The 17367-nt window shown below is 40.1% G+C and overlaps 1 protein-coding gene across 1 annotated transcript in view; it reads right to left on the bottom strand.

Moving 5' to 3' along the window:
* Positions 1-17367, bottom strand: part of PDE11A (phosphodiesterase 11A) — a 420012-nt gene that overhangs the window by 190823 nt on the left and 211822 nt on the right. The window contains exon 6 of the mRNA XM_030851036.2: positions 10845-10977. Coding sequence (XP_030706896.2) covers positions 10845-10977 — 133 coding nt within the window. The remainder of the gene's footprint in view (positions 1-10844; positions 10978-17367) is intronic.

Below are 17367 nucleotides of genomic sequence, written 5' to 3'. Positions count from 1 at the left end.
TCACTGCCCTCAAAATCTTCTGTACACCACCTATTCATCCATCCATCCCTCTGGCAACCACTGATCCTTTTTTCATCCAGCTCTATTGAGGTATAATTGACAAAACTGTAACATATTTAAAGTGTACAACATTATGATTTGATACATGTATACACTGTGAAAGAACTCTGCCTATGGGAGTTTTTTAAACTACTATTTCTATTTTCTAAATTTTAGATAATGAATTACTTGTACACAAGAGAAAAAGTTATTTTCTAAATAGAATTAGAGGGGAACAACAGTGTCAAATGTTGCACAATAGTCAAACAGGATAAGCGCTGAAAATGGGCTATTGGATTTAGTAACACAGAAGGATAACTGAAGGCAAAGATAGTCAAGGGAAGAAGGAATGGGATCAGGAACAGAAGTAAAGTGGTTAGTTCTGGAGAAGAGGAAGGCCACACTGAGAGAGCAGAGCTAGAGTCTCGCACGGGCTGAGCCCAGGAGGAGGGGAGCGGCGACTGAGGATGCTGAGGGTATTTCTAAGCCATTCCCACTGTGGCTGAGGAAGGGAAGTGGGGCCAGCACTAACTGGCTATGAGCACAGGGAAGAGGGGGTGGTGACGATTAGCAAGCTTGATGAGCCCAACAAGGTGGGAGAGGGGAAGAAGGAAGGATGGCAGAGTATGATGAGAGTGAATTTTCCAATTTTAAGATAATTGAGGCAATCCTCTAGTTGTCTATTTGTGGCAATGGCTGTTGTTTCTGGAAAGATAAAGATTAAAATTCACATTATTAGAGTCCCAAATATTAGACCATATGAGACTAAGCAGCCTTTCCAGGAGGCTACCATTAAAATAAATACATTATCTAGGGGTGCCTAGTTCTTTCCAATTAAAGATGTATATACTAAAAATTTTCCAAGTCTCTGTCCTCACTGGGTCTTTCCAGTTAATGGATATAATTTAAGATGGTTTACCTCATGGAGCCATCAAAACATACTTGTCATATTTTCCAGAGTCTCTAAGGCAGTCAAAGGGAATGTTAAAAGAATTGGTGATAACGTAATACTACTCATTAATGTGCAATGTGTTTTCTTCCCCTAGAACAATATGTGCAACTTTAATAGTAATCTAAAGTAGTACTTTATCCCCCAAACACCAATCTACCAGTGAGAAATTCTGGTACTAGGACAAGTGAGGGAGGAGATGTTCTGAGTCAGTCCCCTGATTTCCCTGAAACAACAAAGAGGCATTTCTTTATGCCAACCTCATCTGCACATAGGTTTCTAGAACATTGCCTACAAATGATTCCTTAAATTCCTGACGAAAGCACTCCTAAATAATAACTGACCTTTGGACTTAGAGCCGATGCGTTGTCTTCCACTATCAATGCAGCAAAGTCTGTTTGACTCTTAGAACCATGGCCCCCTATTTGTCTTCACTACCCACAGCTTCCCCATTGTACAACTTATTCAAGTCTTAGTAATCCTCCTAACTTTCCTCACCCTCCTGGTCATCTGGAAATTTTATATCCATTGTCCAATCTTCCCTACCAAATCCCATTCTCGGGAAAGGCTCTCAGCCTGGTTTACACTAAGTATCAGCAACTGAGAGATTACCGGGAGCGAGTGCATTTCAGCCCTCCCTCTTAATGGTTCCATTTTCCCACATTTCCCTTTGTAACAGAAGCATAACTGATAGACCAGAAGGCGTTACAAAGAATGGAAAAGGAGCTGTCCTGTCAGGCTAGCACTCAGCATCCCAGATTGCAGAAGTGCTTTGCTGTGAAGATCTGACAGGCGAAAGGGGCTTTAATGCTCTAGGTCAAAGGATCTCAGAGCCTGAAGTCCCATTATCCTTAAGTGCTACAGGACAAGGGTAAGAATTTTTGAGTTGTCTGTAACAGGCTTTAATAAAAAAAATTTTTTTTTTAAATCAGAGAAAGAACGTCACAGGGAAGAATTGCATGGGATTGAAGAGTGACAGAATTAATATCATGATATCTTAGATTTAACTGTAACTCTGGGCATCAGCCCCCCATGGCAGAGGAGACCTGGGTGCTGATGGGTTTTCCGCCACTCCTGAATCTGTAACACACAGACCACCAAACCATCCATGAATAAGGCCTGCCCTACTTTTTAGTTATTTTCTGCCATTCCCCTTGCTGAACCTTTCCTATTTAAATGTTGGGTCCAATTGTTCATTTCTGTTGCAGGCAGAAAAGAAACCCTGCATGTAATGGCTCTGAAAATTCTTTCCATAACTATATAAAGGGAAGGAAATACTAAATTAAGCAACAGAATAGTATACCTTATATTGAGTAAATAATAGCTTGTTGTGCATTCGTATACTTGTTTTAAGGTGTTCTTTGATCTAGTATGAAAAAAAAGGGCAGAAAGCTTCACAGATGATGTGCTAGAGTGTAACTAATTATTGGGAGTTGAGTTCATAAGCACAATGCTGACTAAAAGCAAGGCCAGAATAATTGTTTCATGGTGAAGGTATTTGTAAATAGAGTATGCACTCCAAGAAGCCACCTGACCCAATGTCAGGTCATTTGCAAATGCAGTTTATGTACATGCTGTTGGGACAGTCTCAGACAAGGATATTAGTTAGAATAAAATCCAACAAACACTCCTTGCTGACGAGGGCAATAGAAAGTAATCCATCTGAATTCCCCAAAGATACAGCAAGACAAGTTAGTTTACTTAGATCTTGCATTATTTCAATTCTGGTTTTGAGTAACAGTTTATAGTTTTTAGAGGGCTCATAATAGCCTGGTAAAATATAATTTCACATAAGATATAAAAGGTCTAACATTTTAAAACTTCTTTATAATTCTGCCTAATTACAAAAACAATATATGCACTCGTGAAATTTTCAAGTTAAACCAAAATCAAAAGCTGTAATCTTGCCATCTCTAGAGATAGCAACTATTAACAGTTTGGGATAAGTTCTTCCTGATCTTTTCCTACAAATATGTAATATGTTCATACATCAATTTATAATATTCAACAATATGTAATTATTCATAAATAACACAGATAATATATTCAATAATATTGAACAATATTCAATAATAATGCTTATTAGATATTGGGGATACATCAGTGAGCAAAACCAATAAAATTCTCACCTTCTTTGAGCTTACATTCCAGTGAGAAAAGGCAGATGGTAAACAATACAAAAAAATACATAAATAAACTATATGTTAGAAGGTATTAAAAATTATGGGGAAAAAATAGAGCAGGATAAAAGGGATTAGAAATACCACCTTACTAACAGGTAACATTCGAACGATGACTATAAAGAGATGAGGATATGACCCACACAGACATTGGAGAAAGAGTATTTCAGCAGAGGAGTAGCCAGTGCAAAGGCCCTGAGGTAGGTGTATGAGTGGCATGTTCTAGGAGTAACAAGGAGACTGGTGTGGCTGGAGAAGTATGAATGAGGGCTGAGGATAGAAAATGAGGTGACATCATGTAGGGCACTGTAAACCTCTGAAAGAACGGTGAGTTTGGATTTTACTCTAGTGAAGTAAGGAGACTATGAGAACTTTGTGAGCTGACTTGTGATACAATATAACTTAAAAATTTAAAACCCCTGGTATTGTATTGAGAAAAGAGTGTGGAGGGGAAGAGTGGAAGCAGAGAAGTAGATTAAGAAGCTATGGCCATGAAATGGTCCAGAGATGATGGTGGCTTGGACCTGGGTGGTAGCAGTTGAGTGGTGAGAAATGGTCAGATTTTGGATAAATTTTGCAGGTAGAGCCAATTATACTTCCTGATGAGTTAGATGTGCAACACGAGAGAATCATGCCTATAACATTTTTGGCACAAGCATTAGGAAGAACTGAGTTGCCTTAACAGAGATAGGGAAACAGAGGAGCAAGCTTGGCAGAAAAGAGATTGTAAGTTCTGTTTTGGACATGTTAAGTTTGTTGTCTATTAGAAAAATATGTGCATATATATGTATATATACCCACATATATTATTCTATACATACTTTTAAACATTATTCTAAACATACTTCTCTATGACTTGCTTTTGTTCTTGTGGACATTTTTTCCATATCAGGACATACAGATCATCTCATGGGATATTTTGTATGGACTCAATTTTGGTCTTTATTATAGTGTTATAGGCAGAATTCTAAAGATATGGCCTCTAAGACTCACACCTGCCCACCCTTTACTTTGTACAAATCTGGTATAATCCCCTCCCCTCGGGTGTGGGCAGGACTTGTGAATGTGATAGGACTGTCACTTCTTTGATTAGGTTATGTTATAAGGCTGTGATGGGACAGCCTCTCGTGTGTCACTCCTGACATTATGTAAGCCTCTGTGAGAGCCAACTGGAGTTTCTCCCTTTGGCTTTGAAGAAGTAAGCTGCCAAGTTGTGAGAGGGTCATATGGCTAGTAGTACCTGAGGGCAGTCTCTAGGAGCTAAGAGAGACTTTTGGCCAGCAGTCAGTAAGAAAATGGGAAGCTCAGTCTGTAACTGCAAGGAACTCAGTTCTGCCGACAACCTGAATGGGTTTTGAAAAGAATGCCAGGACCAAATGAGAACGCCACGGGGCCATCTCCTTGGTTTAGGCCTTGTGAGACCCTAGGCATCATGCCAGACTTCTGACCTACAGAAGATAATAAACAGGTGTTTGCCTTAAGCTGCTGAATTTGTAGTGATTTGTTACACAGCAACGGAAAATTAATATACATGATATTCCTGTCCGTGTCTTTAGGAGCCAAGCATGAATACCCCTACCACGGAGCAAATGACTGATTAGACTACAAAACTCACTAGCATGATAACCCATGAATGTGAGTGTTTCTTGAGCCACTATGAATAAATATAATGAGTTACATTTAGTCAGTCTTTTCTGTCTTGGCTCCTTTTTGAGGACTGCAGAACCTTGTAAGAGAATTAGCATACAGTGATCTTCATAAGGCTGTAGAATGTAAACCTCAGAAATTTGGTTCTGGCTTTGTGACTATCTTATATAACCACTCTGTCATAATTTTCCACCCATAAACCAAGGAGTTTGGCCTTAAAACTATGCATGCTATCAAGCCCAGCAGGTACCTCTCTAGGAGTCAAACAGGCAGACAGAAGGCAAGTAATCACTGTGCCTCACTGCTAAGTTGTTCTGTTCACCACAAGGAGGGAACACCATTAAATATTTAAAACAATCACAAAGAGAACACACAGCAGGTAAACAACTATGATTACTTGCCCCGTAGCCCTCACAGCAAGTGCCTGGGATGAGGTTTACATCACATTAAAGACACCCCTTTGTAGCTTCTATCAAAAGGAAGACCAAGGGTTTCACAACTGAGATTTCAAAATAAGGATCGTTCTCTTGCTGCATATCTTTGGGCAGAGTTTCTGAGGACTTACCAGAAGTTACCACAAGGTAGGAAAGACACAGAAATGAGAAATGCAGTTTCCACTTTGTATAGCCAAAGCAAATGTTGATGGAATAAATTCTCTCTTATTAGGCACTGGCTTTTAGCCTTATGATTTAAGGACTGGTGGGCTGCTTGGGCCTGGGCAGTATAGCCAGCCCCTAAAATCCGATCATACCTAAATGTGCTTGGGTAACCTGGCCCCTGGATGACTGGCCAGCCACTCTCGTGAAGAGCCAGGGCAGCATATTGCTGGTCTCCGCAGGGGAGGATATGGTGAACATCTCCCCAGAGCCGCCCAAGGCCATAGGACATGCATCCAGCCTTATTCACCTTTGTAGGTAACACCTGCTATTGTTTCTCCTCTGACCAGACAGGAAAAGACCTGGCTTTCTTGAAGACCTACAAGTTATCAGATTATTGCCACCATCCCTTTTTTGCTGTCAACAGTCACCCTTTATTCCTCTCTTTGGCTAGAGACTTTCCTCTTCTTTCCTCATGTGTCTCTGGAGGAAAAGAACATTGACATTGGCTTGTCCATGATCAAGGTCTGCTGGTCTGCAGTTCTGTGTAAAGACCTCCTCATTTAGAGAAAAGGACCTGCTTCTAGCAATCCTTCAAGAACCGAAAAACTAGTCCTCAACCAGACTAAAATCTTCACCTGACATTTATATATTTATAGGACTGCACGATTTACAAAATAGTTATACAGAATATTACTCGTTACATTATGTATGCAAGTAGTATGCCCAAGACTACCCAGCTGGTGAGTAGGGCAGCTGGGACAAAAAGATAGGTCTGCCGTACATAAATTCCTACACCAGTGTAGACAGAGGAATGACAGAGTGGTGACTGTTTTCCAGGCAGCCCCTGAGCAGCTGGTCCCCGTGAGAGGCCACTCAGGGAGAGAGAACTGAATTAGGAATCAGAAAGCCCATAGTCTGTTCTGTGCCCTGTCTTGAGGAAGCTGTGTGGCCTTAGGCAAGTCACTTCAGCTCTCTGAGCCTCTGTTTCCTCACCTGTAAATGAAAGAAATCTCTAATATTTCTATTAACTGAAAGTGATATATCTACAGTATGAAACCCCAGAATAAGGCCAATCCACTTTGGGGGGCTCTATCCCAGGTCCCTGCTGTCTAATGAATTGGTGTCCTTCTTCATGTTCAGTGAAGAGAATTCAAACTGCCAGAATTAGTCACTGAGCCATTGAGAAATTTAGGATAGATGCCAGTGCTCAGGATATAGAGTTATGTTGAGAAAATCTATATGAAAAAATAGGAAATGCTTTGAAAAGAATTCCCCATGAAACCTCCCTGCAAATTATCATTTTTGTTAACCAGCCTCAAATTATTCAGGGAACTTAGTGAATGTAGAGAACAAAAAAGCATATAGTTTTCCCAGTGGAGATACCTATTGGAGATAATCCATTAATCCTAGATTTAAAAAAAATGATTTCCTTATATTCTATCACTGATAAACAACTACTTAGTTATGATTACTGGGAGAAATTATGGACCCATATACCAGACTCAAGAAGAGAGGATGTAAACCTTTCCAAGAAGACAGCACAATTCTAAAAGGTACCCTCTGTCTCTAGGATAACTCTAGAATTACCTTTAGTGAAAGGGTGAAGCAATTCCATTTTGTCATTGTATTTTTTTATCTTGAGGGAAATACTTAGTATGTTAATGAAAGATACTATCTGAATTGATTATCTTTATCATATCATCTACACCATCTTATATCAGGCTTGTAAGGAGAAGGTTCAAGCCTCTTAACTTCTTGAGGGAGAGCTCTGTGGCTCAGTCTGGAGTCTGTTTCATTCATTAATTAACATAAGCAGTTGACACCTGTCACTGAGGCAAAATATTCTTGAAAAGGGAGGAAGCCTAAGCAGATAAATAATTTTGTTTTTCCTGGTGTGATACATAACACACACACACTCACACATACACACACACAACATACACACATTTGCAGGACAAATCTATTAACTACTTATATTTAGGCAGAATTCTCTCTCTCTCTCTCTCACCTCCATCTGTATTGATTAATTCTTTTCCAATTTTTTCCCTCTTAGCATGAGAAGGGGAACATAAAGTAATTTTATATTTCAGTACCACACAAAGAGAACATGTAAAAATCATGGTATATTGCATCTTCAGATTTGCATTTAAAATCTGGTATTAGTTGTGTGGAAGATTGGAAGCATTTTAGGTGGAAGGTCAAGAAATAATGATGGTCTAGGTACTAGGGAAGAAAGTGACTTCACAAAATGGTCACTGCTTAAACTACCACAGTTTACTGTCTTCAGACATCATTGCCTCTAACTACTGGATCAGGGCATGAAATTTTTATGCTCAGTCCCATAGAATTAACTGTTGCATTGTTGCTCAAGAGCCCACAACATTCTTTTTATAGATGAGCGGGCAGGCTGTCTTACTGGAATGGAGCAGTGTGTGGAGGAAGACATAAAATGGCTATATCGCTAATCAGGAAGAGATGTGGTAGGAGTCTGCCTGTAGACATAAAGATATAGGCTATTCAGGCTCACTATATTGTATCAGCAAGAAGTATTCTTGAGACATATACTGTTTTTCATAAGAAAAAAAGTAATGATTGGTCAAGAACTTTTTATTCCCTGTTAAAGGTGAAGATACCTGTAGCCTATGACCCAGCATGTCACTCTCCTAGGTACAGACACTACAAAAACTCTTCCACATGTGCACTTGGAGACATGGACAAGAATGTCTTTGGCAGTTATGCATGTAACAGCAAAACACTGAATCCAAATGTCCATCAACTCTGCAGTGGATAAAGTGACACATTCATACAATGTAATACTTAGAAGCCCTAAAAATAAATGAATGAATTACAAGTGTACATGACTCAGGAATTTATGTTGAATGAACAAGCAAGCCACAGAAGAAGATATACAGTATAATTCAATTTATATAAAGTTCAGAGACATGCAAAATGTAAAATATGTAATAATATGTAAAAAATGTAATAATATATTTGGCAGGGATTCAAACATATGTGATGAAACTATATATAAAAGCAAAGGAATGTTAAATTTAAATTAGGATAGTGTGTGGGAAATAAAGGAGACTGGATTAAGGAAGATCAGTACAAGGATTCAAAGGTAATGATTGTATTCTTTTTCTTAAACTGGGTGGTGGGTGTTTATCATGTTTTGTTACACTTTTGCATATGTCTTATGAACCAACTTTTAAAATGGTGTAAATTTGTTGACTCTTTTTGCTACCCCAGAATTTGACTTTATGGCCCAAAGCTCAGAGCAGAATAATAGCAAGCCATACCAAATTTAGCACTATAATTTGGGGTAGGAATCGACCATCATCTCTTAACCTCTAATCTAATATGTTGACTTTGTAACAATGAATTGGCAATTAATGATTTTTTTCTGCATAGCTAGCCTTTCAGTTTGTTCAGCTGTTACTGATGTTAGTAATAGAATACTGAGAACATTTCTTCATAAAAGTGTGTGTTTAGAGGTCTTTTCTTCAGTATCCTCTCTCTAAAGTCAAGAAGGAAAGAAACATAGCAGAAGGCAAAACTTCATAACATCAATCCTAACCCAATTATAATGTTAATGCATATAAATATTGACACCTATAAATCATTTCTGCTCTGTTAGTCACAGAACCAGGGATGATGGTATTCTTCCTTACAGGAGGAGAACTAAAGAAGTTCTGGACTGTGTACTTTCCCAGGGAGGGTATCTCAAAGCTCAGAAATACTGCATCAGAACTGACAAGAGCTAGAGGCTGGTGAGCATTGGGGCAGCTAAGAGAGCACACTGGAGAGACACCCAACTCAGAAAGGGAGTTCATGAAAGGATGTCCAAGATACAGGCATCTCCACTTGATGTTGAAGAATGAAGAGAAAATACGTAGAGGATGTAGCCTGGGGAAAGAGAATTCCAGGCAGCCACAGAGATGTGGTAAATTTCACGAATTTAAGCTTTCCATGCAGACATCTGCAAAGATCTGAATGAAGTTATACATTTGACTTGGATTCCAGCCTCCCAACCATTGCTGTGTCCCACCCCAGACATTGGAGACAGCACAGGGCAGGATTCAGAGGCAGAGCTGTGGAGTCTGAGAGACTAGGACTGAATCCTTGTCTGTCTCCAGAGTCGTAGACCAGCTCTCATTTCTGATTAAATGTTCAGTTATTATTACTGATCTAACCTTTGTTCTGAAGCCAGTGTGATCTTTCTAAAGTATAACTCCTGCTTCTCCCCCATATGCAACTCAACTAGTGTTTCCCCATTGCCCAAGATAAATACTCAAACTTCTTAACAGGGCTTTCAAAGCCTTTGGGCGATCTGCCCCCTACTTCCCTCCCCCACCTCATCAACCTGGCCCTCCAGCTACATTAACTCATCTCCATTCCCAGACTCCTCATGCTCTCTCAGCCTTGCCTGGAACACACCACTGTCCTCACTGCAACACTCCTGTTACTCTTCAGACCTTAGCTTTGTAATGTAGTAATTTAATCTTGCAATTTATTGAATACACACCACACACACATATGGGTGCACACACACCCCTAGAGACATTTTATAAATTAATGTAAATTTATCTGGATGCTACTCTATACCACCTTAAAAGTTAGGCTTCTGCCAAGTCAGAATCTATATTAATATATTCTGTACATCAGCACAATGCGCCTACATAATTAACATTAAACAGTAACAGAAGCCAACGTACTCTTTCTTGGGAGCAATCTTATAAAATATGGTAGTTGTACTAACATCTATCGGGAAATAACTATGTTATATACACATTTTTATTATTAACCATTTCATAGTTTAATATAAACTATGTTTAATATAAAATGTGCATGAGTATACTTAATGCATGGGTTTACTTATATGTTTAATACAAAATGCCCCCAATCATAAAAGAGCATCAGACTAGAGGACTAAAGAATGTCTTTAGCAGTTATGTGTGTAACAGTGAAACACTGAATCCAAATTTCCATCGATACTACAGTGGATAAAAAAAGTGACACTTATTCATACAATGGAATACTTTGCAGCAGTGAAAATAAATGAATGAATTACAAATTCATGTGACTTAGGAACATATATTGAATGGAAAAGCAAGTCACAGAAGAATACATACAGTATAATTCAGTTTATATAAAGTTCAGAGACATGTACAATATAATTGGCAGGGATTCAAACATATGCAATTAAACTATATAGCCATTTTGCCACAAATCAGTGTAGAGAGAGGAAGCTTTCCTGTCAGTCAGCAGTAGGCGATGCTAAAACTCAGATCACAGGGGAAAGATTTAGAAGAATTGCCAGTAAATTCAGGGGTTGCTCTTGAGTTGTATGATGTCCCTTTTTTGCTTCAGCCAGCAAACCATCAACAGGGTAACAACCGAACCTTAAGACTGCAACCAGAGGCCTCCTCTTACCTCAGCATCAAAGCGGGGATCCTGGTAGGCGTCACTGATGTTTACTGGAAGGCCTGTAGAAGCTACCAGCTCAGCAACGCTGTTATTTATCAGCCAGTCGGAGTATGATGATTTCTCCATGCTTTCTTTGAAACTATCAGAACACCAAGGCAGGCAGTAAGAAAAGAGAAAAACATCAGTTTACCTGCAAGCAAACCCTGCAAAAGTACACTCATAGCAGGATTACCTACCCTCATTAAGAAGGGGTAAGTGACCTTAATCACAGAACAATAGTGAGGTAATTATAAGCAGCTACTTTATCATGTAAAATAATCAACTCCATGGGTAGAAATGATAGACCCTCTATGATCCAGAGGATAACTCTAGGTTGTATTTAGGCCCCAAAGCAGGCAGACATAAAGCAGATAACCAGGTAATGACCAAAATTGATGATAGGATGCCAACGCCATGGCATAATCAATTCCACTGACCTTCCCAGCTTGCACCCCCTAACTAAGCAGACCAGATGCTTGATACCAGGGAGAATTAAACCTAAGGATGGAGAAAAATCCGGAAATAAATTGAGAATTTACAAAAGTTTAAGTGTAGCAAAAGAGCACATCTAGACTCAGTGTTAGTGTTTTGTAACTATTGTTGTAGTTTCAGAGTATGTTTCTTAACAAAAACACACTTCCTACTTACAAAATCTTACCGGAAAATCTGTTTTAACTCTACCCTTAACAATAATAATTTAAAATAATCCAGATTTGATTTTAACAAGGAATTTTATGTTAAATGATTTTGTGAATTTTCCTTTGTGTCACTTTCACTACTTCACTACAAATGTCAAATTTACAGAAATGCCATAAGAATTAGTAAGATTCCTCACTTCATCCCTCCCTTCCATCATTTCTCCCCCCCATGCCTATTGAGCACTGCCACGAGCTGTGGAAATGCAAACTTGAGCACTGTTCAAATTAACAATATCAAGGAAAATTTTCCAGGAGGATGTTAGATTTGTGGCTTGACCAGTAATAACTGAAATTATGTAAAAGAATGCAAGTATACAGGGCAATGTTTTCCAAACTACGTTCCGTGGAACCCTGGGTTCTTGAAGATGTTAATGAGTGTACTACAGTCAGAATAATACCTCTGTTGACTTTTTAATCTAAGCTGCATTATATGTAATAAAAACACTAAATGCTGTACACAGTCGTTGTTATTATGCAATAATGTGCCTGTGTGGAATTTGTGCCATACTGAGAATGCCAGAAACTGACATGGAGAGGCCACCAGATGTGTGAATGAGAGGGAAGCACAGACATCATTTACCATCATGAATATATCTCATCTGTAATGACTGCTGGTCTGCGTCTGATAAATTCAACATATATTTGTGAGGTTATTCAGCCCTTATTGCATATTAAACATTACTGGTACATAAACGTATTCCCTATGGATCTCTGGCTGAAGATGGAAGTGTTAATAAAAAGCAGAGTCTTGAATTTCTCAGATGATGGCTAAGTCAAAGAAGGAAAAAGACTGAGGACTTCAAAGAGAAGATGAAGCCTTTATTTTCTCAAACAAACAAAGGAACAACAAAAAAGTCCACGTTTTATTTTCTCTTTGCTGTATTCTACCTGTGAGAAGTGAAATTTTACATTGTGCTGTAATGAAAGCAAAATACAGGAAGAAACATAACAGTGCTCCTGATATGAGGTTCCAACTTAATGAAGTCACTTGTCAGCTTATAAAATCATTCAATGCTGATGATTTCTTGCAGTGATTAATCAAGCTATTGATTCATTCTGCGCTGCCTGTGTACCACAGGTTTTGTCTACATCTCTTCTGTGATGAAACAATGTGGAAAATGCTGACCTGGTGTGTGGTGGGAAGAAGAGCTGTGCAGGACCCTGGGGACGAGCCAGGGAGGGAACCTGCGAAAGAAACGCTGGGGTGGGGGAGGCTGAGGAGGGGTAACCAAGAACTAAGGAAGGAAGCAGCTTTATCAACAAGTGTCAAAAACCTTTAAGTGGGTCTCAGGATGGGCAAGAGTTCAGCAAGGAGAGATTGGAAGGGTGAGGAAGAAGGCACCCATGGAGGAGGAAAGAGCAGGAACAAAGGACATGAAGCAGCAGAGTACAAGGGTGTGTTCTTGGAACATGGATTAATCGCCTTGGAGCACGGGACGCATACTGTGGGGAATAAGACTGAACAGGAGGTCAGAGCCCAAAGGTGGAGGCTTTGACCAAGGAGCTGAGACCTATGTTATAGGCAATGGGGAGTGATGTAAGAGTATTGAGCAGGGAAGTGACAGGACTTGAGCTGTGACCTTAGGAAATTTAATCCAGGGAGAATGAGCAAGAAGAACTGGCTAAGAGAGGCTGAAGGTGGGGAGAGGTCCTGGCAGACCAGTTAAGTTGTGCAGTGGGAGGTGACGATGCTGGCCACTCAGGAGGTACTGCAGACGATTCCACAGGGCTTGGTGGACAGGCAGCAATGGCTTACATTTTGCTGCTGTATGCCTGTGGCACTATTGGCAGAAGGGAGTTGTTTAGAGGATTGGGGAGATGGAAGAAGATAACAGACATTCTGTGAGCCTGGAACACGTTATTCATTGTTGAAAATCCAGGACCAGAGCCCATATCAAGTCTTCAGGACTGAAAATACTGATACAGAGTTGGGGCTATCTTCAGGGAAGATAGGGAATGAAGATAGGGAAGATAGGGAATGGATGAGATCACTCAGGGAGAGAATATATAGGTAAATCTGTAGGGGAAGGAAGAAGAAAGGCAGTAATAAAGAGGAGAAAGAAAAAAGGGAAAACAAATTAATCATCACCCACGGTGAGCGAAGGGAAGCTGGATGCTTACCTAACTAGTTTGTTTTGTCCTCACCTAAATCCTATGAGTACAATTCTCTACATTTTACAGATCAGAAAACTGAGGCTCAGAGATGCTAAATGACTTTCCCAAGTGGAAATAGGATTTTCAGCTAAAGTGTGACTCCAAAGTGTGACTCCACTTCTGTTTACCCTGTTGCCTCTCTGGGAAGGAGTCGATGGGTAGGAATAGAGCAAGAAGAGTAGGTTTTCACTAAAAAGAAGGGAGGCCAGTCAACATTACAGAGGGTTTCAGGGAGAGGCTACAGGTAACAAACACTTCAGCCTCAGGCTGCAGTCAAGGAAGAAGGAGGACAAAACACTGGATTTGACAATCCAGAGCTTTAGGTCCCTACTTACAGAATCCTCAAAGATGATGATGGAAACACTTACTGAGCAGGGGCTCCTGAAAGACTCCTTCTAGATCTAGAGCTGCTCAGAATCTGGCTTAGTGCAGGCTGCACATGTACTGAAATCACTCCAAACTGTAGACAATGCAAAAGCATCAGCCCTGGGCTACAGGCACTGCTGAGGTGGTTTCTAGAAAGTACAAGCTATGGTCTCTGCCCTCGGGAGCTTGCCACCTAGTCCGGGAGGTGAGAAATAAACACGCTGACATTAAACAACGCACGACTCAAATACCCAGTTCAAATTTCAAATAAAAAATTTGTCACATGGCTGTGTTGGCTAGTTGCCAAGCCAATTGTGCCAATCATGAATGAGGAAGAAGTATAGGGAGGGAGAAACAACTGCAGGTGGGGCTAAGGCTTCAGGTGAGGCTAAGGCTTCAGAGAGGAGATGAGATTTGAACTGACCTAAAGCTGCAACAGTGCAAACAGATTTTCTGAAAACCACCCCTCCATTTCCCTCAGTTTAATCTTGCCTCGGTACATAAATTAAGGCCCAGGGGGACAGGATGGTTAGAGAGACAGCAAGGTTGATTTGTCAGTCTAAGTATTTATATCACATTCTGGCCTTTGTACCATTCAACCTTCCATGATTCTGGAATGCAGAATCACTGACACTGAGTTAGAGCTTTCAAAACCTTGATCCTTTTCTTTAAAAAAAAAAAAAAAGGTAATTTTGTTTTATGATTAAGACTATGGGTTTCAGAGTCAGACACACTGACTTACATGACTCTCTTGCCACTTCCAAGCAAAGTACTCTCAGACAAGTTACTTACATTTCATCTGTAAAATGGGTATAATACTACTACTTAGTTATTGTGCAGATTAAGGTAATAATTTATGAAAGTACTTATCATATTATCTAGCCCATAGCAAACATTTTTTTTAAGTATCAACTTTTTAACAACTTCTAAAGTAAATTCTGCATGTGACAGTACCCCTTTGGACATTTCAGCAATGTGGTGTTGTGGGTTTAATCACAAAGGAAAAGGCCCAAATTATTTCTACTTCTTGAGGGACACATCTAGCTTAAAGGATCAGTTCTTTCATAAAGGTCCTATAGGTCAACTCCTCCTGATTTACGAGGGCCCTTTTATTCTGTGTGGTTTACTCCCTTTGACTGACTGCTGTTGGAATAGAACATGGTAAGATCATGGACAGAGCTATGTATATTATGCAGGTTTTGCCCTGTACAGGGGTGCCCTGTCAAAGGAATGAATGGGGCTGAAATCTAGCCTAGTTGCGCACATTGGTTTAGAGCTGCATCCATCTAGAGGGAGTACCTTTTTCCTATCTCACAGAGACGCTGTAAGGGCTGAAAATGGCTCTGCTTCAATCTCTTCTTCAACACACATGACAAATGGACATCAATATCAAACTGAATGCCTTTAGTGACAGGGAACTCATTACCTACAAAAATATTCCATGCCATTTTGTGGCAGCTCAATCTACTTTCCGATAATCACCATCTTTTGCTCCCAGTCCCATGGTTTGCAGCCACAGAGCATGGCTCTAATTAACTGACAGCCCTTGAAATATTCGACAATAATTAACATGTTCCCTATAATCCTCCACCTGAGATCATTCTTTTTAACTTATCTCCAATTCCTTCAGCTACTCCCTTTGTGGCATAGCTTCCTTATTCTCATCCTCCCAGTCCTAGATGCATCCGAGATGGTTAATAGCCCTCTTGCGTATGAAAGCCAGTCCGGAACAGTCTTGGCCATGGGGTCTGAGCAGCATAGAGGTGGGATGACCACCTCCTTCATTCTGGATCCTGTTCCCACCAATGAGGCTCAGGATTAATAGTTCCTAATAGCTCTTTTTTAAAAATAGGGTTTTTTGTTTATTTGTTTTTTGCGGTACGCGGGCCTCTCACTGCTGTGGCCTCTCCCATTGCGGAGCACAGGCTCCGGACGCGCAGGCTCAGTGGCCATGGCTCATGGGCCCAGCCGCTCCGCAGCACATGGGATCCTCCTGGACTAGGGCACGAACCCGTGTCCCCTGCATCGGCAGGCGGACCCCCAACCACTGCGTCACCAGGGAAGCCCTTAAATAGGTTTTTGAAAGCTTAAATTAATATCCCAAATTGAATTAACCAATTTTCTAGAGCCCCCAAAATATGACCAGAGATATCAAAGGTCAATAAATTCAACACTAAGGTTTTCAATTTGAGCCATAATCAACCTAGGGAGAGTCACTGCAGTTTGGAAACACATCAATAATTTGATTACTCCACAGCCTGTGAGTGCAGATGAGATCATGTCAGCTCAGTGGATCTTAGCTGCCATGTGCATGACTGCAAAATGACCAGTTAGGTTATTTTAACTGTTTAAAAAGTAGACCTCCTTAAGATCAAGATTAGTTTAAAATAACAAGCATATTGTAAAGTAATCCTTCAGCTTGTATTTTACTAGAACCAGGTGCATATGAAGATGTGGGTTTTTAAGTGAGTTTCCTGTAAAGAGCTACAGTTTGATTCCTTTTCCTCAGTGGTATCTTGCTTCCAAGTGTGAGACTCATACTGACTTCAAAGAGAATTTCATGAGCTTAAATATATTGACTGTGGAGGGATAAAAGAGAATTGCCCTATTACAGAAAACACATAGTTCCTGAAATGTGGCTGTCCCTGAAATAAGGGCCAGTGAGATAGATATAAACCTCGGGTCGACAAGGTGCAGAGCAGCATAGGAGGGAAATCGATACAAGTAAAACAAAACTAGACAAAATAAAATACCCCAGGGAGCAGGAACTTTGCCATCTTCAATTGTCTGAAAAACCTACCTTAGCTAAAGGTTCAAACACAGAAAATTGTATGAAAATAAACTTAAGACTATTTTTTAGAATTCTCAAAACAAGTCTCTAAATTAGAAGACAAAATATCTGAAGAAAATAATATTAATCATTAGACTGTGTCTGTATTGACGGTTTTGTTCTCAACACTAGAGTTCACTCTAGTTTTCACTAGGGACTCCCAGGACTTCACTTTTTCAAGAATAACCATTGGTTGGGCCCCTACAAAATGCTGGAAAGTAGTGGGTGAATCTTGCATGAAGCAATTAAAAAGGGTCTTTTCCTTTTTGCTGAAAGGAGTTGGTCAGCTCAGCCCTGACCATCCTTATATATATGTATATACGTACGGAAAGAGGTATAGACAGGAGCAAAAGGGGCCCCACCCTCAGGGAGCTCACAAACAATGACAATGGATTGTGACGTCCTAAGGAAGGATGTACAAGACATTACGGCAATGGAGAGA

Source organism: Globicephala melas, chromosome 7 (genome assembly GCF_963455315.2).
Source record: "Globicephala melas chromosome 7, mGloMel1.2, whole genome shotgun sequence".
In the NCBI taxonomy this organism is placed as follows: domain Eukaryota; kingdom Metazoa; phylum Chordata; class Mammalia; order Artiodactyla; family Delphinidae; genus Globicephala; species Globicephala melas.
The sequence above is the reverse complement of the archived record's forward strand: the minus strand, read 5'-3'. Positions and strand labels throughout refer to the sequence as shown.